Here is a 24393-nt window from a genome sequence, read left to right on the forward strand (position 1 = left end):
TTGTTTTGTCTTTTCGTATTCAGCCTCATTCAACATAACAACATATCTCATCCTTCGCATTGCATTGCATTGTATATCGTAGCCCAAAGACCTGTCCAAGGCCATAGACAAGGAGGACAATCGAGTGTACCTCATACGAACGATTCGCTGGGGCTACACAACCCGCAAAATGCCTTCCAATATGCTCCCCCTCCCATCCTCAACATCCAAGCGCAATCGAACCTACTTCCCCTCCCTCCCGACAAACCACAATCTCTCCTCTTCCCAGCAGGTTCTCCAAACACTACGATCGCGTACGCGCTTAACGAACCTGGCAGTATTTCTACTCTTACTCTGCCTATCGAGTTCCCTCATCCTTAATCTAAATTACCTATTACTCTCCTCAAGCAGCACATTCAGACCGAGCTCATCGACATATAGAACTACAAGTAGTAAAGGATGGGACGACCTAATCACCCCCTCTCAACTCAGGTCGGGTATACCCCTCTCGATAGAGACTACCATAGAGAGGGATCCGAGGTACAGCGAGCTGAATCATCTGATCATGGTACCCGGTCATGCTATCTGGCTAGGACATGATGCGGACAAAGTGAATGAGAATGATGATTGGATATTGGAGCCTATGCAGAAGGGTGGGAGCGTCAGGACTTATGTCAAGCATATACAACGGGGGGTGGAGGAGCTCAAGAGGGATAATAATGCTTTGCTGATTTTCTCTGGGTGAGTGGGCTGCATGTCTTGGTGATTCAAGGTGTACACCTCTTCGACCGTCTCAAGCAAGGAAGGCATAAATATGAGGGTGGTCTTCCGAGAGACTCTCAGTCATTTCAACCGCGCAATCTCGCTGATATTTGTTCTAAATGCTTAGAGGAGCAACCCGTCTTCCCCCCTCACCACCCCTGCCAGAAGCAATTTCATACCACAACCTTGCCCACGCCCTTGACCTCTTACCTTCTACACCCATCTCCCCTTCGGACGGCGAATCGAAAGCCCCATTATCGTTAAATCTCAGAGCAGCGACTGAAGAATACGCATTAGACAGCTACGAGAATCTTTTATTTTCCATAGCGAGGTTCAAGGAAGTCACGGATAGGTATCCTGAGAGGATCACAGTAGTAGGATACGGCATGAAGGAGCGTCGGTGAGTTGGTATGGCCTCGCTTCCCCTTCCCCATACACATGCATATACAAATTAAACAGAAGAAACCAAGACGAGGGAATGGTGAGAATGGGAAGGCTGATAAACACATACAGATTCACAAACCTCCATCGTTCCGCCCTTGCCTTCCCCCTCCAAAACTTCACCTACATAGGAATCAACGATGATTTACCCGACCTCTCCAAACACTACGCCGGCGAGCTCAAATTCGGATTCAAGCCATTCCTAAACTCTCCTACGGGGTGTCATCCACCCTTATCCACCAAGAAACTACTACGAAATCCATATATCAAATATCATCCGTATCATACCTCCAACCCTGAACTATTAGAATTATTCGAGTGGTGTCCTCCCTTGCAGAGTCATAGGGAACGAGATAGTTTGGATGAATATGAGGGGGTCTATGGGATGAGTTTTGGTGGGTGGGTGCCTTGGAATGCTGGTAGGATGGAGGGGGACGAGGTGACATGGGGTAGGGAGAGGGATTAACTGTTTCCGACCATAAGATGACGAAGATCGTTGAAAGGTAACGAAGAAGTGGAGATTATAGTATACAGCGGAGGTGTACTGTACAGGGATTGACGATGTATCTGCACCGAACACAGAGAACGTTGGGCACATAGTGGACGGAGACGGACGTTCTTGTATACCTTAGAATCATTATATACATATATCATATATTCATAGACTGGTGGGTAGATAGGGGAATAGCATTGGACATCCTGTTGACATAAGCATGCATTTTGGTATAATCGAGCATACACCATCTATCCCTCTTTTCGTCTTCTCACCCAAGTCGATCTGATATACCATCGTGTTGGGTCCCTTCGTATCACGAAGAAATTCGAATTTATCATACACATCGTATATACATCTCTGGTTTTATCGTAAATCATCATTTATCCACAAATAGCTATGAAGTATGGATATTGGTATGGATATGTATATGAACTACGACCTAAGCAAGGAACCCTATAATATTATAACACACATGTACAAAAGCATCCATCTTTGACCAGCAAGTGACAAGAAACTGAGCAAAATACCAATCAATGGATACCAAGAACTCTCCCTCATCCGGCCCAATCTCATCGCAAATCCCTCTTCTCCCTCTTCTCCTCGATCCATCATACTTCACAAATATAGCAACCTCAAATGGTCTAAGCGATCACACCAGCAATCTCTCCACCTTCACCCAAACCTTCTCCTTCACCTTCAGGCCATAGCTTCTCTTTACCTCTAACTTTGATATCTTGATATGGAGAGGTCTGTTCCAACTTCACGCAATCCCTCGTACCAAGTACCAAAAGTTCGAAGAAGAATGACGAGGCCGCACGTTTGGTGGACTACATCGCAATGAAAACAACCAAAATCAGCAAATCACCTCATCTGGAAGCAGTGTCTAGTGTAGAAGCAGCGGCGAGGCGACTCACCTTCTCAGCCAGCTTATCAAACGAAACCACTTTATCTTCCTCCTCAATCGCGTCGATCTCCTTCCTCAGCAACCCCATAGCCATACTAGTATTCTTCGAGAACCCACTCGCCGTAGTCTTCTCGCTCCCCTTGGTCGGCGTCGAAAGTTGACTCTGGCTCAATTGAGAGAATTCCTCTCTAGCAGCAGCAGAGGTCCTCGAATCGAACATTGATAATGTGAATTCACCAGCCTCTCCACCGTATTGAATTTCCCTAGCGATCGACTCTGCTCTTGAGGGGGCGATGGAAGGCTCCCTCTCTCTTGGGACGACACGTTGAGCTCGAGGGGTAGTGAGGAGAGGTTCCTCGTAAGGTAATTCCTCAGGTTGGAATGCGAATGAATCGTCTCCTCCCATACCTTCCATACCGTACCCTGAAGGCATCTCAAAGGGAACTTCACTACCTCTCTCAACCCTTCGTCCAGCTTCAACTTCCTCCTCTTCTTCGCCTGCCAACCTAGGTCTTTTGGAAGCTCTATCACCTTCTTCATCCGTACCCCTAGATCGTCGGAGGACGTTGGAGGGGAAGGTAAACAGCTCGGCCAACTCGGGTGCTAAGCCTTGAGGTCCAGCGAAGATCATATTCTCTCCTCCAACCTTGATAATAGGTAAGAAATGGGCTGAAGGATCAGCCATGATCTCTTGTAATCTCACTGCCTCGGGATCAGAAGGGATGTATCGCTCTTCGCCCAGAATGGCTGAGAGATCTCGCTGTTCGTCCGGAAGTTCAAGTTCGGCATCGGCTTGGACCAATCTTGGCTTCTTGGCTTTAGGTGCGGCTTGAGGAGCAGCAGCGATTTGAGCGGCGGTATCGGCAGAGATGGGAGGTGGAGAGAGGGGTGGAGGGGTGGAGAGCGCAGATGCTACGATCGATCATACGCGATCAGTAATGCCGCCAGTCATTGGATGGATCTGCTACACTGGACTGGACTTACATTCCCTCCTCGATCGATCTTCTTCCCTGATTTCCAGCTCAGGCAAAGGTTGATCCAAATTATCGAAATCCAACCCCAAATCCAAAGGTTCAATCCCCATATCACCACCCTGTATACTACCCAGCCCGACCGAATCTCTACTCGACGCTCGTTTCTGCAACCCCAAACTTCGTTCTCTACTAAACCTAGACATGGGAGTCATAACGTCTCTTCCAGCTTCCATCGTTATATCCCCTTCTTCGCCCTCGAGGTTCAAACCCAGATCAATTCCCGAGAAATCATTCGAATCTAATGCACTTTCACCTAGATCTTGAGACGCTCTGGACGCGGCGGTGGAACCACCGTAAATGGAGGGAGCGGCTGGTCGACCGAAATTGTATGCACCGAATTCACGAGGACGAGGAAGGTTGATGGCTGCCTCTGCTGAGGGGGCTTCAGGAGCTCCAAGCGATGGTCCAGTCCAGCTCCAATCTAGGAAATCGAATTCGTTTCGCACGTCTGGGAAAGTGATGGCGTTCTTGGACGCTCGAAGTTGATCTTCTGGCAAATCGACTATACCTGGTCGGAAGGCCTATCGGAACATACCAAGTATTAGCGATGTTCTATGTGCGAGATGGACTAGAGTAAGGATGACACGGATGGACAATGCTCACGAGTGATATCCTCTCTCTGGCTTCTTTGCAATCATCAAAGAGGTACCCGACTTTACGCGAATAGATCCTCACTACACCCAACATCAATGGTCCGGACGATCGAAGGGGTTGAGCAGCATCCTGAGTTAAGATAGCATCTGAGTCGCATGTATGATTATCAGCTTCGATCTAAAGCGCATCAATAAGCATGATGAGAGGAAGCGATCGCTCACCGACACTCTCCCCTACGTCCACACCCAACGCTTGAGCTTTACTCAACTTCTTCTCTTGATGAGCGGATAACCAGATTTTGGCCAATGGACCTGATTTGACCAGTTCGTTGAGCAGCATCGTGTGTGGTCTTCCCCCTCCTAGCGGTGTATGTAACAAGTGTATGTGGCTATGACGGTGATAAGGAAGGTGTGATCAAGGTAAAGATGTATATGATCTACAAGGAGGACCAGGCCTTTGGTGAAGAAGAGGGAGGAATGAAGAAGGAAGGAATGATGATGAGCAGGTTGTACGGTTGAATGATGGATGAGACATGAATGATTCAGGGTCTAGTCGAGTGAAGTAAGACGCGTTCTGCTCGTTTTATCCAGCCACCCCTGAATGACTCAACTGACACCATACACACGCTAAGTGGCGCGTGACAGGTCGGTTGTGGCATTAGCATTGCAGCCAAAAAAATCAAATCATCGATGCACTGAAAAGAGAGATGTAAAAAGGACCAGGTCTCGTTTTGTGTCGACGGGACTGACTGGCTATTCTATGGCCCTCATGCAGTGCAGGAGAACGCAGACACTATGTGGGGGCTGATTAGTCGGTGTGACCCACAACATATCCCGCCAGACATGCCAGCAAAAACTACAGCACTCGGGACTCCCAACTGGTCCCCCACGTTGGTACTAACCGAGCGATACTCGGCTTGAGCTTTGCAGAGCTAACGGGATGCAGCGTTTTCCAGGTTCTATGGCCGTAGATAAAGTCTAGAATTTGATAGCTAGTATGTATATGCGTAACGCATCTGTCCTCTGACGAACAATGGGGATACTCTGGCCTCTGAGATATAGTCATACGTTCATCTCCCACCTGCGTATCTCAACCACTGGTCTATCAAGCCCCCTTGCCGGTTAGGTCTATTCAAATACGCTTCATCTAGGTCTTCATCCCCAGTCGCTGTGCTTGGATGACCATTCGCCCGGTGCGCAGTGCTCTGGCTAGCCATGGTGGTACCCTCTCCGGAGGTAGATCCGGCAAATCCCAGATCGTCATTCCCACTCGCAGCCAGCCTGTTGAGAAGTGTTTGTCGTCTTCCATTCACAGAAGAAGAGCCATTGATGGTAGTTTGATCTTTTGGCGAGGTATCTGCGTAGAAGGGATAACCTTATTGCTCATATCATGGCATCGTGTGAGCACCAAATTTACTTACTTTTATCAGTTATAGACATCTTCCAAGAGTGGAGATACTGTACGGCTTGTGGTACTTTGTAGATCTTGTCTCTCGATTTGAGTCCTTAAATATAATACACAGAGTGCAAATGTTGTTCGTAGAGGGATCACAACCAGAAGCAAATGTACTCACTGGAACAACCGATGATCGCGGACCGTTCTCTACTGCGTCGATGTAATTTCCCTTTCGCTTCCAGAAAATCAAAAGAGCTAGCGAATCATGCAAAGACAGCCCCTGCACGGTAGTACTGCTCATATATTCGGATCGAAGTCTGTGGTCAAAGTGCGTTGGTTTCTTGATCATTTGTTGATTTTATGATTAAGAAAGGATCGTTCCGTCCTAGATCAGCGTTTCCCCCCAAGTGGCTCGGAGGTTCGCATTGTATTATGTCGACAGTGGCACATGCATGCATCGCTTGCTCAATATAAAAGTACTATTCACTCCTTTCAACAACTCAGAAATCATTTGATGTGTCCCTCTCCTTATATACTACCCCGTCTCATCTCGTGTCCAACGTTTGATGGAACTGTTGTCAACAGTGATCATTCCTGAATAGGAGACTCGGTGAGAGCACCACCAGTCATCGAGCCCGCCCCCGCTTGACTCGCGGGCAATCGATCGAAATAGCCAGCCTGATTTGGCTTTCTGGGACTGGTTACCATACTTCCGGTAGGAGTCCCGCTATACAGCTTTTTGGCCTCACCAGTAGGACTCAAGGGTCATAGGGCAGTATCGAAACCAGAGAAGCTGAATACGGAAGTAGGGGAAGTAGGTGGACTGCTGGATTCCAGCTCGGAAACCCGTCGCCTCACCGTACCTCTCTCGGGCATCTCCTGGTCATCCGGAAGAGTAGGGGAAATGGGGGAACCAGTATCTGGTTTGAGCGACTCTGTCTCGTATTTTTCGGAGAGCCGGGTGTACACTTCTTGGGCGGTTTCGCCCGTGGTTGGATCCTTGTAGGTCCGGTCCTTGAATGTCGTGACTAATCCGAGGTCTTGTGTTCTCTCTGGTTTTGGGATAGTACGATTTTGCATTATGCTGACAGTCAGCTTACCGGTTGATACGCAATCTGATCACGTTATATCGCGGATCAGTAACTTATATACCGTGTAGTCGAGAAGGCCTATCGGTAGAGAAAAGGGGCTTTGAAGGGACAGGAGACGAGACGAGTGATCACATGATACTTGAAATCCTCATGCAGCACTCACGCTCAATGTCTTCGCTATTAGAAGGATCAGGGTTGTCTTCGGTCGTGTACTCATCACAAACACCGTCCCAATGACAATTACCGTCTCGGCCGTAGTATAAGGACATTTCAATTTATTGCTACTGTAATGTTGTGTGAGGTATTGCGATGAGTCGATGACCAACCTGATTATTGTGTATGTGTATGTGTCCGACTCGATTAAAGTTGCACAGAGGTTCATCTGCGCCTTATATATATGTCTGCTGCGTGCAGGGAAGAGAAGACGAAGGGGGGAAAGAAAGGTTATTGAGACTTCCTGTCATCTCGCTGTTCAGATTCCGTATTGCTCAACATCCAATGCCTCTGTTGTCATCCGTGCCCACTTGTCTTCGGTGGGGCGAGAAAATGTCAAAGGAGCAGATCCTTTATGCTCATAGCGTTCTCAATACTCTCAAGATCCGTGCGAAACTCCGCAGAGTGATATTTTAGCGATGCGTGTCTGTAGGAAGCTTCACACGATTTAAGGATCATCCTAGTGCTCATGATCAAACACAAGTAGCACACCAGTACGCCGGATCTTGAGGTTTGTTTAGGCAACTGTCCTGTGATGGCTCCGTGTCGTGTAAGGCGTGCAAGCTCCGTAAACAACATTGTGACTTCTATATCCAATCTCTCTACGGCACACAGGATGTGAGAGTCTACGATCCCCTGTCACGTTAGAAATATGGTACATCCGTGCATATATATATCGCAGGAGCCAACTCCATGGCCAGCATACGAAAAACCCATTCAAAAAATCACTACTCCCAATCAAGGATTTCTGCACGTACAACCTGTGTCTGAGCCTGATGATCCAACTCTCACACAAGTTCCCATGCGATGCACTGGCAATTCATCACACTGCTACCTCTCTTAACTACTTCCGTGACTCGGTACTATTCTCCTCGACGTTCATCTTGGGGAACGAGCTCAGTATCCCATCGATACTCAGACCTAATCCCTTGAGTTTGTTGGCAGTACTATGTGTGCCTCTGGGTCCATACGACTTCATGAAATACCCCGTGCGATCGTCCCCGGGAGGGGAAGGGGTATCGGCATAATCCGATAACCACGTTGGACTGGTCGAGGAGCTGGAACGCGAACGCGGTGGTCTGGATCTAGCGAGACTCGCAGCAGTGGGCGAGGAATAATTCTTTTCAATGAGCGATATCCTTCGTTGGACATCACCTCCCAGAGATGATATTCGAGATCTGGGTCCGGTAGGTAAGGACGCAGCCTGGCTCAATGATTCTGACGCTGAGGATGACGCATTTTCGGGATGAGGGTGGGATTCGTCCTCGCTCGATTGCTCAGCAATGGGAAGGATGACTGAACACTCCTCGTCCGCCGCATCTGCACCCTTCTTCATTATCTCATCTTTCTCTTCAGGAAAATAACGATCCCATAACTCTTTGTAAACATCCAACGCATTCCGTCCATTCCTTGGATTAACGAAATTACGATTCTTGAACGTAATCACCTCCTTCAGGTAAGATTGTCTCGTATCATCGGATAAGGTGGGGTCAGAGATGATTTGATGAGTGAGGGTAAAACTTTTGGTGGCATCTAGGGGGATTCGTTGGAGTTTTACAGTATGTCAGCTGTATGCTCTGTGAGATGGGGCGATTCACGATATGAAGAGCTGTATCGAACATAGCACGACTCACGCGCATGATCCTCATCCGTGATCTCCTCAGGCGAGAACTGCGACGTAAAGTCATCGCATATCCCGGGTTGGTGGTAGTTCTCATCATCGATGATGACGGATTTCGGTTGAGGCATCTTATCCTGGGCGATAGATCACGAGTGGCTTGAGATTTTTGAGCGGGCGGCTATGAACTGTGATACTATCTCGAATAAGAGAGAAGAATAAAGAAAAAAGTCAAGCCTAGGTATAACTGACCAAGGGCTCGGGATTGTTGTCGAAAATGGGAAAGACAGTATTTTCAATCTCAGCTCAACCACATTCAAATCATCCTTTCATCGCCTTCTGCCTCATGGCGCGTTTCACCTGAAAGGTAAAGCTGGTTGTTATATCCTTCATAGTTTGACTATATACACTTTTAATGATCTGCTTTGGATGTGTACCGTATTATGCCCTTCCGAAGCGCGCAAGGATAACACCGGCAGTATATATCAATTCCGCGTCGAACGGAACGGTGATGTGAGCCACAGTGGAACTCCGGTATTTGGACTGAGATCGTCTCAAGGAGGCTGGTATGATGTAGTACCCCGCTCGGAAGGATATGCCAAGAAAAAGTTGCAGCATCCAGATTAGATATAATAGCAAGAAACAAGAATATAGCTCGACGGACATCATCGCGAGGACGTCGAAGCTACTCAACTACCACCTAGGTTTGGCCCGCCTACCACCAGTCCTGATCCTACAGTACACCGCTCAATTTGCACGAACAACCTCTTCCCCCTTCCCCACCTGCTCCAACACCTCCAGCACGATCCCCAAATCCCTCCCCTCCTCCGTAAGGTAATCACTAACCGCCATCCTAACCGCGCCATTCCCCCTCCAAGACGTCGCAGAGACGTACATCCTCCTCGAATCGTTTATAGCCTTTGTCAATTTCACCGAAGCGGAAGGATCGGAAGGTGGGAAGGGCGAATCCCCGGTCGCGCGGAATAAAACTATATTTGAGGGTATGATGGCCCCACTGGAAGAGAGGTATGAAGGAGATGGGTTGAGAAGCTCGTATGATTTTGATTCGGAGATCCATTGAGCTACTGATCGAGCGAAGAGGATATTCCGTGTGACGATATCTATGGCGAGTACAAAACATTCAGTTAGCTATTTGAGGTCCAGTATGACTCCAGGAAGAGCTCACCCCTGTACCCCTCTTTACCTAGACTCAACAAGCTAGCTAACAGAGGTAATGCCCTGAACCTCCTCGAGTTCTCTATATTCACGAATAGCGGACTTGGCACATCGGCCGCTGAGACTGTACCCTCTGGTAAGTCGCTTGACTCGGGTAAACCGGGAGTGGCAGTAAAGTTGGAAGCTAGATATGCTGGTGCAGAGGCCGAGGGAGGTTGGAAGATGTTGGTGAGTGATGAAGTGTAGCGAGTGTAGAATAGACCACAGTCGTATGGGACCTATCCCTTTATTTGTCAGTATGTGGTAGATTATGGAGGCGATCGGATTCTTGATCGGAGAGAGGGAGAAGGACCAGAAACTCACGTTTAGCCATTTGTGACCTAGATATTGGACGACCAGATCAGCTTGACTGCGTAATGTGAATCAGCACGTCTTTGGACTCACCATCGAGAGTCAGACTGTCAGCTTTATCCATGTGTTTGGTGTATTCCGACAACTCGGGCATCAGACCTGCGAATCCACCAAAGGCTGCGGATGCAAACTACCATCAGCTTAGTCAATAAATATGACATGGTCACGAGTTGGAAAACGTCGGAAAAGAGAGCTGCCATGATCATCATGTAAAGATTGGTCAAACATCTCTTTGATCCACAAAGACCGACAACTCACCACCATCAACATGCAGCCATGCTCCATACTCTCTCGACAATTCCGCAACCTTATCCAAATTCCTACCAAAACCACCAGTATTCACTTCACCTAATCCATAACAGACTATGACCCCCCTTCCCACCTCTTTCTCAACTTTCAATCTCTCTTCAAGCTTCTCAAGGTCGAAGGACAGTTCATCCTCCGGATCAGAAAGTACAGTCTGTATGACCTTTGGTCCACCGCCCAAGCCGACTAATGATGCTGCTTTGGATATTGAGAAATGAGGATGAAGCGATAAGATCACGATGGGAGGAGAAGGCAGGGTAGGTGAGGTGGGAGGACCATCTCTTGCCCATGAGTATCCTTTGGGAAGGTGGGGTGATTGGGCGAGGAGGTGGTCTCTTGCGCAGGCTAGACCAGGTTCAGAGTATGAGCTTGTCTGTCCATATGCTCCCAAGTACAATTTAAAGAGAAGCGGATATACCCATGACGTATCTGGTATGGTGGAGAATCATGACTCACCCAATCCCAAGGTATTACTAGCAGTCGCACCTGTAGTAATGGTTCTACCCATAAATACGCTCCGCTTGATATCAAGCAAATCCAATATCAACTCCAATGTCCGCTGCTCAATAGCAGTAGAAGCTGTCTGCTGATGCAGATTGACCTGAACGTTCTCATCATAGCTTGTGGAAAGTATATCGGCCAGTTGTGCTGCAGGAGTTACTCCACCAGTTACGAAACCATAGTACCTTGGTCCATTTTGAGCTTGCAATATCCCTGGTAATACCTTGTCGATCAGGTATGAAGTGGTCTCTGAAGTACCTACACCTTTCTCAAAGAGTGAGGTGGGCAAGGAGGAGAGAGTAGATTCAATGGAGCTTGACGATGGGACGGTGGGAAGGGTGTCTAGGGATTCGTTCCGGTGGAGGATGTGGGATATCACCTGGTTCAAGGATGATCCGACGTCACCTTGAGGAGCTGAAGATGGCATGGTATCTTGGGTTTTACAGTCTTGGAAGATAGACTGTCAGTGATGAGTGAACAGTTTTGGATGATCTCAAAAGCTGGTTCGAGCTGAACTATGTTATCATACATGCAAGTGAGTGAGCCTTGAATTGTCACTCGAGTAGGACCGACTCGATAGAACTCGGCATAGGATTGATGTTGATAGCGACCGAGGCGAGCATCCTTGCTGATAGCCGAGGTAAGAGATACGAGTAAACAATAACATGAGTGATAACACTGGGAATGACGTGGCAATGAATGTTATACGATACTAACAAAGGAAAGAAACAATAAGCTTCCGTCTTCCCACGCGCGTGTACTAGTAAGTGTTGGGTCTATAGCTAGTCGCGTCTCTCTTTTTGTGTGTGTTATGTAGAGTATGGCTCAGTTTCAGCAGTAAGCAGTGTTAGGTGTTTTATATCATCATCGTAGTATCGTCTTTGACTCCCTTTCATCGGCATCACTAGTGGTATCGGTGTTGATACTATAGTCATCTCCACATCATCACCATCACTACCTGCCTATCGGTATCACAACGACAACAACGACGAAAGAGCGCACATAGTCGCTCTCCTCAATACCAACCACCGAGTTGTCGATCAACTCAACTCATATATCAATAACGCGCGGACACGATTTCTGTTACCTATTCCTATCGCCCTTCTACCAGCAACCGAGCTACTCCTACTCTTCCCACCATCAAAACATACCTTGCATATATACCCATTCCAACACATAAACCGAAATGTCATCGATATACACCAAAGGAACGAGGGTATGGTTACCCGACCCCCACACAGGATGGGTAGCAGGGACAGTATCGTCAATATCACTCCCATCTGACGAAGCGGCGTCGTCAGAATGCACCTTGATCATATCCTACGATTCGGATACCAACACCACCAAGACCCTCAAATTCCCATACTCTGTCATTCAGGCTGCCAGCGCAGATGCTGTGTCTGGTAATATACAGCCTTCGACGCCACCACCAGGTCAGGATCAATTACCGCCGTTGAGGAACCCACCGTTGTTGGAGAGTTCGGAGGATCTGGCCAGTTTGAGTAACTTGAATGAACCGTCTGGTGAGTTATCCCTCTCTTCCAAATTTGCAAATTTGGAGTCTGGTTCTGCGGGACTGATAATTGATGTTCGTACAGTGCTCCATGCCATCGCAACGAGATATAGCAGGCATTTGCCATATACCTATTCGGGTATTGTACTGGTGAGCTGTTCCGAATCTCCTAATGATAGGCCCAGCAGCTGACACGCACTCAACATTCAGGTCGCCTTGAACCCTTTCAGCCCTCTGGCAATCTGTAAGCTTTTTTTTCCTGCGTCATGCTGGATGCAACGATAGAAGCTGACCTTTACCTTTTCCTTTAGATGGACCCGAAATCATCCAAGCATATTCAGGAAGGAAGAAAGGAGAGCTCGAACCACATTTATTCGCTATTGCTGAAGAAGCCTTAGATTGTATGAGACGAGGTTCAGGAAAGGGAGGGACGGATCCCACAGGTGCAGGAGATCAGACTATAGTAGTCAGTGGAGAGAGGTGAGCAGCGTACTTCATTCCTGGTCAAAATCCGGCATCTCATTTACTGGGTTGATACTGATTGCTGATTATCTCTATGCCACGCTGACAGTGGAGCAGGTAAAACGGTCTCAGCCAAATTCATCTTACGGTACTTTGCCTCGGTCGATGATCCAGCCAAATCAGAGTCATCAGGTGGGAGACGCAGAGAGATTGGAGGGGACGATGATGGGATGAGTGAGGTCGAGAAGCAGATCCTGGCTTCGAATCCTATTATGGAGGCGTTCGGTAATGCGAAGACAACGAGGAATGATAATTCTTCTAGGTTTGGTAAATACATTGAGGTGAGTTCGCAATCTCCATTTGCAGACTGTTGTTGGCGGTAGAGTGGTTTAGACAACGATTCATATCAACACGACGAAGATAGAGGCGTGGAGTCGACGTGATTAAAACTGAAAGATAGGGAACAAAGGGCCACTTCAGGGCATATCCTCATAGGCTGGTGCTAATGTTCACTCATTCTACTTCCAGATCCTCTTCAACCAAGAGCACGACATCGTCGGAGCAAGAATACGTACCTACCTACTCGAGCGATCACGATTAGTGTACCAGCCAGAATCAGAGCGAAACTACCACATCTTCTACCAATTACTCGCAGGCGCCCCGTCCAAAGAACGTAAAGACCTGTCATTAACGTCCAACCCATCCGACTTCGCATACATGGCTGGGGGAGGACCCAACTCTACGCCCATACCAGGAGTGGACGATTCCAAGGAATTCAGAGAGACCCGAGAAGCCTTGTCGACTGTTGGAATCTCGGTGGAGAAACAGTGGTCCATCTTTAGATTGTTGGCTGCTTTACTGCATATTGGTAATATCAGGATCACCCAGGCTAGGACCGACGCCGTATTGGCCGATGAAGATCCCTCGTTGGCTCTTGCTACCAACTTATTGGGCTTGCCTTTGGCGGACTTCAAGAAGTGGACGGTGAAAAAACAACTCATCACTAGATCGGAGAAGATCGTCACGAATCTGGGATCTGCTCAGGCTATGGTTGTGAGAGATTCGGTGGCAAAATTCATCTACTCGTGCTTATTCGATGTGAGCTGGCTTGTTACCTCCTGTCTTTATCACCCCATAGGTCATAGCTGATGTTAAGTGACTTTTAGTGGCTGGTGGGTGTCGTCAATGAAAGTCTGTTGGGTGAGGATGGAGAAGGTGCCAAGAAGGCTACCAAGTTCATCGGTGTTTTGGATATTGTGAGTTGGATGGTTCATAGAACCCGATCTTTCAGCTGACACTGCTTCTTCGATAGTACGGTTTTGAACACTTCAAAAAGGTAAGATTGTGTCAAATACGATCCGCGAAAGCCTTGGCTGATAAATCCTCTGTAGAACTCCTTCGAGCAATTCTGTATCAATTGGGCAAACGAAAAGCTGCAACAGGAATTCAACGCTCATGTGTTCAAGGTAGGTAGCGCCATGATCTGTCTCGTGGTCTTACTGATATTGTTCTACTGATAGCTCGAGCAAGAAGAATACATGCGAGAAGAAATTAACTGGACTTTCATTGAATTCGCCGACAACCAAGCTTGTATCGATGTCATCGAGGGCAAGATGGGTATTCTCACCTTACTCGATGAAGAATCTAGGTTACCTGCAGGAGCAGACGCATCATTTGCCAACAAGCTGCATCAGCAACTTACCAAACCCGAACAGAAGGAAGTGTTCAAGAAACCTCGATTCAACCAAAACGCCTTTACGATCACCCACTATGCTCACGATGTCACATACGACGTCGATGGATTCATCGACAAGAACAGAGATACAGTTCCCGATGAACACCTCGCCTTACTGCAAAACTCTTCAAACGAATTCCTTAGAGAAGTGTTAGACGCCGCATTGTCAGCTGCAAACACTGTGAAACCTAATGGAGATCAAACGAAGACTGCTGCTTCTGCCGGTCCAGGTCCTGCTAAACGAGTTGGTGCTGCTACTCGAAAGCCAACTCTGGGTTCGATCTTCAAGCATTCCTTGATCAGTTTGATGGATACTATCAATAATACCAATGTCCATTATATCAGATGTATCAAACCCAACGAAGCGAAGAAGGCTTGGGAGCTGGAACCTCAACAGGTATTGGCGCAATTGCGAGCTTGTGGTGTGTTGGAGACTATTAGGATCAGTTGTGCGGGTTATCCATCCAGGTGGACTTTTGAGGAGTTTGCTGAGAGGTGAGTCTGACCTGATCAGTCAATCTTTGTTGTCCATCAATACGTGTTATTCTGAGTGAGCAGAAGTAGCTGATCCCGTTGTTTGCTACGCACAGATACTACATGCTGGTCTCATCGAAAGAATGGTCTGCAAACACAGATTACAAAGGCCTCTGTTCCCTGATCCTCCAAAAGACCTTGAAAGACCAAGACAAATACCAAATGGGACTCACCAAGATCTTCTTCCGAGCGGGAATGTTGGCTTTCCTCGAATCTCTCAGAACCCAACGTCTAAACGAATTGGTCACGCTAGTACAGAAGAACGTCAGAAGACGAATCGCTTATAAACATTATCAAACCCTTCGAGTATCTACTATCAAGATCCAATCGTGGTATCGAGGTATCCTAGCGCGAAGGTTCGTCGAGGAGAAGAAGAAGGAATCTGCTGCGATCAAGATTCAGAAGGTCGCGAGAGGTTATATGGCGAGGAAGAGGTATAGGGAAGTTAGGGATGCGGTGGTGAAGATTCAGTCTGGTATGTTGATTTCTCTGTTTCTCGACCAGCCCTCGCGTCTCATAGCCTGACCATCCATTATGTATGCTGATCAATTTGGACATCATAGTCGTCCGAGGTCACCAAGCTAGGAAGAGAGCACTTGAAGAACGGACTCTGTCTGCTGTACTCAAACTTCAATCGCTGTTCAGAGGAATGTGAGTTTGTCGAGCACCTTGCTGTTGTTGGCTCAGCTGATCCTATATACTCTTTCCAGTGCTGTTCGCCGCAAGTACCTCGCCCAAATACGCAAGGTGGTCGTCCTGCAATCCCAGTGGCGACGCAAACTTGCTGTACGAGAACTCCGAGGTCTCAAAGCCGAAGCTAAATCCGCTAGCAAATTCAAGGAGATCTCATATCAACTCGAAAACAAGGTTGTCGAGCTCACTCAGAATCTTCAGAAGCGAACTGCCGACAACAAGGAATTGTCAAGCAAGATCAAAACCCTCGAAAGGCAGATTGAATCATGGCAGACCAAGCACGACGAGATCGCAACCAAGGCTAAAGGTCATGAAGCTGAATTAGCGAAACCTACTGTACCTCTCAATCAATTCGAGGAAGCATTAGCGGCCAAAGCTGAGACTGATGCCCAACTGAAAGAGACCGCCGAGAGAGTCGCCGAGCAAGAAAAGGAGATCAACAGACTTACAGCCGAGTTATCTGCTCAAGCTGCTGAGATGGAGGAGAAACAGTATACCATCGATACTGCCGCTGCCAAGAATATTGAAGATCAGAATACGATTGCTGGTCTCAGAGCAGAATTAGCTTCCACTAAAGAACAAATCTCTCGACACAACACCCTGAACGCTTTGACTAAGAACGAGAGACAGCGCGAACCTCCTGCATCGCCTACTCAACCTCATGGATTAAGGGCCTTACAGGAACTAGGCGTCAACTCTGAACGACAACCTTCAGCTTCCAGACGAAGGAACAGAAGACACTCCACGACTGGTACCGGTCCCGCCAATCACGCAAGGAACCTATCCGACGAGATCACCTCGTTCAAGAAGAACAACGTGAATAATAACAGAGCAGTATCAGTCATGTTCCCACCCAACGGACCTGTCAGACCTAGGGATTCCTCCGGTCTCCCCCTCCCCACTGTATTGGATAATACCTCTGATGAGATCGTCAGATTATTGGAAGATGAGGGATCACTAGATGAGGATGTCCTTCAGGGATTGATCTACCAGCTGAAGATCCCCCAACCATCACTGCACAATACCCCGTCTGCGAAGGAGGTGATCTTCCCGGCGCATTTGATCAGTCTGGTCAGTAATGAGATGTGGAAGCAGGGGATGATCAGTGAGAGCGAGAGGTTCTTGGCGAATGTCATGCAGGCTATTCAACAGCATGTTATTGTGAGTAAGATCAGCTCTTGATTTTGGTGTGAAGTGGAGATGGGTTGCGTCTATGTCATTTGCGTACGGAAAACCGAACAATACATTCGCTGACAGTCATTTGTTCCGATCGTGATAGGCTTTCAAAGGCGAAGATATAATCATGCCCGGAGTATTCTGGCTCTCCAACGTCCAAGAGATCCTCTCCTTCATCTGCATAGCCGAACAAGATGCCGCGCAGGGCTATGGACCGGGCTTCGACTCAGCCGAGAGCTCCAATGTCGATTTCGAAACCTACGAGCGACTCATTGGAATAGTCAAGCACGACCTCGACTCATTAGAATACAACATCTACTTCTCGACCATGCTGGAGATCAAAAAGAAACTTACCAAGATGGTCATCCCCGCACTCATCGAATCTCAATCCCTACCAGGGTTCATCACTGCCGATGGCACTGGCAAGATGTTCTCGAGGATGTTATCTGGTATGGGATCTAATGCTCAGCCTACAGCAACTATGGACGATATCCTGAATCTCCTGAATAAGGTTTGGAAATGCCTCAAGAGCTATTATATGGAGGAGAGCGTTATGCAGCAGGTGGTGACTGAGCTGTTGAAGTTGATAGGTCAGATTGCGTTTAATGATTTGATTATGAGACGGAACTTTTGTTCGTGGAAGAGGGGTGAGTTGAGTTCTTCTCCTGACTTCGCAAAGCTATAAATGGGGATGAGATGACTGCGTCCATCCAATGGCTTTGGTGTGGACAGGTTGATTGGAATTCGCTGATTGATGTTCTTGACCTCTTAGCTATGCAAATCCAATATAACATTACGAGGATTGAGGGTGAGTTGAGTATTGCCTGGCTTCTGCAATGTAAGGAACTGACGATGAGTCATTTATGTAGAATGGTGCAAATCACATGATATGCCTGAAGGGCTGTTACAGCTTGAACACCTGATGCAAGCTACCAAATTATTGCAGTTGAAGAAGGTGAGTGGTGTTCCATTCGTGACAGTCAACCTATTTCCCGATCTGTCGATCTCGCACTCATCATACATGTTTGATCGATCACTCGACTCGACCTATGCTGATATCTTCCAACCCACCCACCCAGGCAACAATGGGCGACATAGAAATCCTCTTTGACGTCTGTTGGATCCTCTCCCCTTCTCAAATCCAGAAACTCATCTCTCAATACCACAACGCAGATTATGAAGCGCCCATCTCGAATGAGATTCTGAAAGCCGTCGCAGCAAGGGTGAAACCGGATGATAAGTCTGATCATCTACTTTTGACGCCTGAGACGGACGAGGTCGGACCGTATCAGTTGCCTCCTCCTAGGGAGATAGCGGGGTTGGAGACTTGTAAGTGAACTTTTGCTCATGTATCCGTCTTCATTCGTTGGCGGGAGGCGCGACGGATAGACCCTGTGTCGACGTTCACCCACCCAAGCAGATGACCGACGAGCAAGGGCAATGCTGATTTTTTGCTTGTTATAGACGTACCTGCTTGGTTGAACGTTCCTGTAATCAGGAGATTGGCGATGCACGTATCATAGTGAATAGTCGATATCAGGGAGGATGGAAAGATCTCATGATGTGATTTGACATGGTTATTCATATACATATATACGCGATAGATACGGACAAGTGGGTTCAAGGGTGCTAGGTAGTTTGGATATTGTACATATATTTCTGATGCTGGGATATATATTAGTGGGAAGTAAGTAACATGGAAACGCATTGTATGTGGTTCTGCTTGTTAAAAGGTATTAATGTTTTACTATGTCTTTCTGAATACCATTTGGGTGTCTATGACCTTTTCTCTTTTATGTCTTTTGCATTCAATTAGCATGTTTATGTTTATGGCATATCGTCAATCTTCAAAATCAAGATGAATAAATCGTGAAGTAGATTGCTCTTACTGATGACCGATAATGATAAGCTCGCTCGCTTGGAGGGGAATATCTTGACAACCTATTTATGCATTTTCCAATACTTCAAGAAACCCTATGTATGTCGAGGTATATAGTCCTAAGAGGACTAATCGGTATATACACGAGGGGGAAAGAGGGGGTATATAACAGAATTACACTGTTCACTAGATCTCATTCCCGAGTTGAACGACGATGAATTTCTCCGCCTCCTGTCTGCGCATATCTAAAACCTTCAATCTTTCAATCAATTCTCCCTATAATTAATTGTTCGAAATTAGTATTCTCTCAACATGGGATCAATAATACAAGCCCAAGTCAAAACAAACTCACGGAATTCTAAACACAGTAATCTCCTGCTGCTTGAAATACCTCCTATTCTCCTCATCTATCAACACGAGATTCAAATAATACCTCGTCGAGAACTTCTTATTCACATCCCTGAACGTTGGGGTGAGCTCAAATCCACCGAGGAATAGACGGATGGGAATGGTCTCGCCTCGTACGGGCGCGCCATCCATGATTTCGAATTTGGTGATGGTTTCGGACTCGTTATATTGATTTGGGGGGGATCCGGTAGTTTCTCGTCGGATTATGGATAGTTCCATGTGTTTGATTTTGATGCGGACGAGGAGGAAGTAGATCTTGCCTACTATTACGTCTTTGAGGTGATATCTGATTATTCCACGGATAGATATAATGATGTGGATGGAGAAGGAGGGAGCAAGATGGAAGTCAGAAATTAACACATGTCCATAGCTGTACATTTCAGGCATCGACGCCTGTGCCAAAGAGTAGGATCACTCACTTCGCTTTGTTATACTCGAACTCTATGTGCAGACAATCCTCTATACCCACTTCCATCTTTATGCTTGTGTTCGCTTCAGGTGGCATACGGTAAGAGTGAACCCATATCTCACGTTCTTTGGCTGTTCTATTGAGGGAGACTCGGAGGTAGTACCTAAAGGCAATTGAAGAGTATAAGATATTCATCACTTCGTATACAAGAGGAGAGGAACTTTGCGAGAAAGTGGACAACTTGCTCACCGTAATTTCACGTTGATACCACTATACGACTCGTACTGCTTCTCCACATTCTTAAATGTAAAATCAAATGTCTGGGCCTGTCGCATCTCTCCTGCTGAGGCTAACTCCTGCGAGAGGGATACGAACTCGTAGTGATTTCCTCGGTCGTAGAATAGCTCTGCAGAGGAGACAAGGGGTGTAAGTATGTGAGCACAAGGGTAGCCGTACTCGTGCAGAGTTTAGGATGAAGAGGAGGTTGAATTTACCTATCGATCCGATAAGTTCGATTCGGATACCGTCATGCTGGAATTTACGCCCGTCTTTCACTCTCACGTTGACCTGATAATATGATAGTAGTGGGTAAGCTCATGATACGTAAGAGCCATAGAGGAGATAGGACCATGATGTATAATGCTTAGTCCAGCGCAGGTCAATGTTATGAATTTGACAGCATTCTGAGCATCCTTGATACATCTACTCCTTCTCAAGACTGAGCAAATCATCTTCTCCCCTGCTCTATTCTTCTACCTTTGGTATCCAATGCACGCAAGGTACAACCCCACTCACCTGACCAGTCACGCTCTCCCCATCGTAATAAACGGGACACATCTCCCTCTTATCCTTCTCGCCTTTCACCTCCACCTGTCTCCTCTCATCTTCACCTGCTAACTTGATCTCTATGTCCACAGGTGCCCCTGAGAAGTTGAAGAAGGAAGCCATGATGGCGGATGTATGAGGGCGTTATAGTTGACGAGTCCAGGAGATTAGGAGTGATGGGTGGTCCTTGGATCGTAGATGAATGTTGGTACGTTTGGTTGCTACAGTCGTCGAAGACTGGTGTGTGATCTTCTGATATACTTTTATTGTGTATGAAGTTATACGTCGGATGTTGTTGATATGTAAGTTGTCTGTCATCGTTATCCGTCCCAAGCTCGTCATTGTCATCTATGCTGTCGCTGATACTGACACTGCCACCGTGCACCGGTACGATAGGTACCGTGATATCACCGTGGGAAAGTACGGTGTTGTATACGAATGCCGTAAAGGAATGTTGAGATTGAATGTGTGAATGCGGGTTCCCCATACAAGGAACAGCCAACATGACCACTACGTACAAACCATCTATCTGCTCATCTCTCTCCTTATTCTTCTTCTTCATTCACACATTACCAGACGACACCCGAAGCACACCAGCAACATGGACGAATCAGCCTTGGAGTCCCACTACAACTCCTGGACAGCGATAGGGTAAGTTCACTCTCTCAGCTACGAAGTCGAAATAAGCTAAGCTGAAGACCACACAAATTCACCATAGGCAAACCTCCAACCAACTCATCTTGTATCATCCTCCCTCACACGCACTCCAAGTCCAACCTCATCCTTCTTCTTCTTCCTCTTCTCGACCCGACTCCAGCTCAAATGTAGCACCATCAAGCAGAAGACCGCTCCGACTACTTAGTAATATAGGAGATAACGACCCTATAGAAAGCATAACCACCGTCCCACACTGTCCATACTGCTCCCAACCCTTACCATCCACTGTCATTCCCCATCCATACCTCCCATCTTCCCCTCAGCCAGAACAGGACGATGGAAGAGGAAGGTTAGGAAAGCAGAAATACTTTCGAATACTTGAACAAGCCCATGAAGGCTCGAGACCCCCTTCTCCTACTCCTGGCGCATCGACTCCTAGAAAGCGGTATAGGACACCTTTGATGGAGCAGGACGAGGATGATGAGTTGGACGAAGCTGATTTCCCGGCTAGAGGGTACTATGATAGGTTCTTCAAGGAGGAATGTAAGCTTGGGATGGGGGCTGAGGGGAGTGTATTTCTGGCTACTCATGTTATCGGTGGGAATGTTCTGGGTAAGTCGTTCCTTGAATGTTGATTTTGTAAGCGGCGGCGAAAGTTCAATGAGAGGCTCTGTCGGCAAGGAGCTTGGATGATCCCGGTTGGGATTGAATTTGCGATATTGCTATGTCACTGATACTGATCTGGTCTTTCTCACTACAGGTACATACGCCGTCAAGAAGATAGCAGTAGGAAGGTCGAAATCATACCTATTCAAGATGTTGCGCGAAGTCAGGCTGTTAGAGGCTTTGAGACACCCCAATATCATACCGTACCATCACTCGTGGATAGATGTGACACGATTCTCAAAGTGAGTGATCAATCGAGCGTTCGACTATGTAAACACACTTCTTCGTCTTAGCGTTATTTCTGGGAAGTCAAGGCTGATCCAATCTCATTGGATCAGCTTCGGTCCACCCATAGTCGCCCTGCACGTCCTAATGCAATACGCCACAGCAGGCAACCTCGACACCTATCTCCTAACTCGCTCACACACCAATCAACCTCGGCCCGACCTGTCCGCGGGGGATATAGCAGATTCGGAATCGCTTGGACAGCTGCCCAAAGCGGAACGAATCAAAGCTTTCAAGAAACGTAGACAGAGCGCTGCGGAGGGTGCCAAGGGGAAGAGGAGGATGGAAGAGATGAGGGGGGTGTTGTTGTTGGGTATGGAGGAGATTATGAAGCTCTTTGGGGATGTTGTGGAGGGATTGGCATTTCTTGTGAGTGTTCGAGCTATCTTGGTGGTGAATCATGCAGACATAGAAAGGGAAGACTTGAGCCCGATTTACGAGATTTTGTCTTTGATTGGTTCAGAACCATGGATAGGGATGGATATTGAAGGTTTATCTTGATTGTCGCTGATACTGACATGTCTTATGACAGCATGCAAACTCGATTCTTCATCTGGATCTGAAATGCTCGAACGTGCTTCTTCATTGGGAAGAAGGCAAGCTGATGTGAGTGAACGTCTGATTCTCGACTGCTCCGAAAATCATGCTGAGTTGAATTTCCCAAACTCTTGCAGCCCAAAAGCATTGATATCAGACTTCGGTACCTCCGAAGAGATGTTGAGGGGTAAAAGGGAAAGGACAGGTCATACGGGAACTATGGAGTGAGTGTTCTACGTGACGGCACACCGATCTTAAATGTGCAGAAATGCTGATTATTGTTGATTAGGTATATGGTATGTCAGCTGCTCGATTCTGTGCGAGTAATAAAAGGAGAAGCAGCTGATTCCGATCGAAAAGGCACCTGAGACCCTTATACAAGATGTTCAAGGCAATTGGAGGCCTTCGGATTCCCATGCTGATATGTGGTCATTGGGTAGGTTCAAGTCTTGGGGCCGTGTTAGCTACATGATGGTGATTAGTATGAGACTATCGAGATGAGCTAATGATCATGCCTATCGATAGGAATGATCTTACATAAGATGTTGTTCCTGCATTTACCATATCCCGATACCGATGACTACGATGCTTTGCATAAAGAGATACTCGCTTATCCTGGGTGGGTTACCGATATGCTTGTTGTACCCCTGTCCCTGCCCCCGTGAAAGAGAACAACTATCGCTGTGAGGTTTCACTGATTAGATTATATAATCAGATTCATACCTACTACCGAGACCATACAGTCTCTCGAAAGAAGACACATACCGAGGGATCTATTGGTTCTGCTGAGTAAATTGGAGAGTCTCGTACCAGAGGAAAGACCAGGTGCAGAGAAAGTCAGAGCGGGTTTGAAGAATCTTGTGGGTAATCTCCTGCCAAATATAAAGCTTCATGTGAATTACTCGAACTCACGCTGTGCCTAATCGTTTGTATAGGAGAACAAGATCCGCTCGACTCCTTCATCGTTGTCGTCCAAGGCGGGTGAACTAGTCAGACGATTTGCTTCTCCCTGGACATACAATGAAGAACCAGACATCAGTGCAAATGTGAGTATCTGATTAGCTGTCTACCTATGCTGTCGTGGAAATGGGAGCCCAGCTGAATGTAAAATTGTTAACAGAGAAGCACTACTCAGTCGTATTCGCCTGTCAAGACTATATTAGCCTTACCAAGTCCCGAAGATGAGAGAGATCTATCGCCATTCGTCACGGGATTCGACAACTCTTCCGAGTCGAGGGATATACAAATATCAGAATCACAGGCTCATAAGGGGCGAAGGAGGATATTGCGTGATATAAAATACAAGTTGGATAGAAGAACCTTGGGAAAAGTCGTTCGGAGTATCGTATTTTTCATCAAGGTGAATTGAAGATACAGTCATGGTCTTTTCTGTGAGACAGTCGATCGAAGCTGATCTTTTCATTTACGAATAGGTTATCTCCCTTCAACCCAAACTAATCGGTCAGCCTCTATCCCTACCTTACGCGGTAATCCTATTGGTTTTAGCGATCTTCGAGCTTGTTGGTGAGACCTCGTTCGGCTGGGGGGTATTATTGGGTGCAGTTCATGTTAGTGTGCTTGGTACTCAGATGGGTCTTGGGGAGAAACAATGATTCAAGTGAGCATGGACCATTATTTGTTGGTGGACCCTTGGTTGTGTGGTCTGTTTCTGGCATTCAGCTATCCCTGGTAT

General features: G+C 47.1%; 9 protein-coding genes and 1 non-coding gene across 10 annotated transcripts; 3 read left to right on the forward strand and 7 right to left on the reverse strand.

Moving 5' to 3' along the window:
* Nucleotides 1-169: 169 nt before the first annotated feature.
* On the forward strand, nt 170-1648 carry I302_100719 (uncharacterized protein; the record flags this gene model as incomplete). Its single annotated transcript, XM_019190732.1, has 3 exons — nt 170-720; nt 869-1141; nt 1255-1648. 3 exons carry the CDS (start codon nt 170-172, stop codon nt 1646-1648), a joined length of 1218 nt encoding a protein of 405 aa, XP_019047480.1.
* Nucleotides 1649-2319: 671 nt separating this feature from the next.
* I302_100720 (uncharacterized protein) lies at nt 2320-4549 on the reverse strand (the record flags this gene model as incomplete). The annotated part of the gene is made up of 5 exons (XM_019190733.1): nt 2320-2505; nt 2593-3494; nt 3567-4137; nt 4220-4356; nt 4432-4549. 5 exons carry the CDS (start codon nt 4547-4549, stop codon nt 2320-2322), a joined length of 1914 nt encoding a protein of 637 aa, XP_019047481.1.
* A 514-nt stretch (nt 4550-5063) lies between these two features.
* On the reverse strand, nt 5064-5179 carry I302_100721. Its single transcript, XR_002022027.2, has one exon. It is a non-coding gene; the product is annotated as a 5S ribosomal RNA (ribosomal RNA).
* Nucleotides 5180-5279: 100 nt separating this feature from the next.
* Nucleotides 5280-5649, reverse strand: I302_100722 (uncharacterized protein; the record flags this gene model as incomplete). The annotated part of the gene is made up of 2 exons (XM_019190734.1): nt 5280-5566; nt 5631-5649. 2 exons carry the CDS (start codon nt 5647-5649, stop codon nt 5280-5282), a joined length of 306 nt encoding a protein of 101 aa, XP_019047482.1.
* A 721-nt stretch (nt 5650-6370) lies between these two features.
* On the reverse strand, nt 6371-6965 carry I302_100723 (uncharacterized protein; the record flags this gene model as incomplete). Its single annotated transcript, XM_019190735.1, has 2 exons — nt 6371-6720; nt 6860-6965. The coding sequence occupies 2 exons, from the start codon at nt 6963-6965 to the stop codon at nt 6371-6373; spliced, it is 456 nt and encodes a 151-aa protein (XP_019047483.1).
* Nucleotides 6966-7753: 788 nt separating this feature from the next.
* I302_100724 (uncharacterized protein) lies at nt 7754-8658 on the reverse strand (the record flags this gene model as incomplete). The annotated part of the gene is made up of 2 exons (XM_019190736.1): nt 7754-8442; nt 8544-8658. 2 exons carry the CDS (start codon nt 8656-8658, stop codon nt 7754-7756), a joined length of 804 nt encoding a protein of 267 aa, XP_019047484.1.
* A 616-nt stretch (nt 8659-9274) lies between these two features.
* On the reverse strand, nt 9275-11348 carry I302_100725 (uncharacterized protein; the record flags this gene model as incomplete). The annotated part of the gene is made up of 6 exons (XM_019190737.1): nt 9275-9648; nt 9714-9981; nt 10067-10083; nt 10148-10231; nt 10373-10765; nt 10877-11348. The coding sequence occupies 6 exons, from the start codon at nt 11346-11348 to the stop codon at nt 9275-9277; spliced, it is 1608 nt and encodes a 535-aa protein (XP_019047485.1).
* A 759-nt stretch (nt 11349-12107) lies between these two features.
* Nucleotides 12108-18557, forward strand: I302_100726 (uncharacterized protein; the record flags this gene model as incomplete). Its single annotated transcript, XM_019190738.1, has 18 exons — nt 12108-12444; nt 12520-12584; nt 12645-12678; nt 12746-12914; nt 13006-13237; nt 13425-13994; nt 14063-14152; nt 14209-14232; nt 14288-14362; nt 14417-15126; nt 15222-15640; nt 15729-15816; nt 15876-17019; nt 17138-17681; nt 17807-17842; nt 17904-17989; nt 18114-18363; nt 18499-18557. The coding sequence occupies 18 exons, from the start codon at nt 12108-12110 to the stop codon at nt 18555-18557; spliced, it is 4932 nt and encodes a 1643-aa protein (XP_019047486.1).
* Nucleotides 18558-19261: 704 nt separating this feature from the next.
* I302_100727 (uncharacterized protein) lies at nt 19262-20678 on the reverse strand (the record flags this gene model as incomplete). The annotated part of the gene is made up of 5 exons (XM_019190739.1): nt 19262-19607; nt 19741-19893; nt 19980-20136; nt 20225-20297; nt 20526-20678. The coding sequence occupies 5 exons, from the start codon at nt 20676-20678 to the stop codon at nt 19262-19264; spliced, it is 882 nt and encodes a 293-aa protein (XP_019047487.1).
* Nucleotides 20679-21156: 478 nt separating this feature from the next.
* Nucleotides 21157-24313, forward strand: I302_100728 (uncharacterized protein; the record flags this gene model as incomplete). The annotated part of the gene is made up of 13 exons (XM_019190740.1): nt 21157-21206; nt 21274-21824; nt 21973-22120; nt 22217-22532; nt 22696-22769; nt 22838-22924; nt 22990-22996; nt 23061-23136; nt 23226-23319; nt 23416-23560; nt 23636-23746; nt 23821-24060; nt 24134-24313. 13 exons carry the CDS (start codon nt 21157-21159, stop codon nt 24311-24313), a joined length of 2079 nt encoding a protein of 692 aa, XP_019047488.1.
* Between the last annotated feature and the right edge of the window lie 80 nt (nt 24314-24393).

Source organism: Kwoniella bestiolae, chromosome 1, assembly GCF_000512585.2.
Source record: "Kwoniella bestiolae CBS 10118 chromosome 1, complete sequence".
In the NCBI taxonomy this organism is placed as follows: Eukaryota; Fungi; Basidiomycota; class Tremellomycetes; order Tremellales; family Cryptococcaceae; genus Kwoniella; species Kwoniella bestiolae.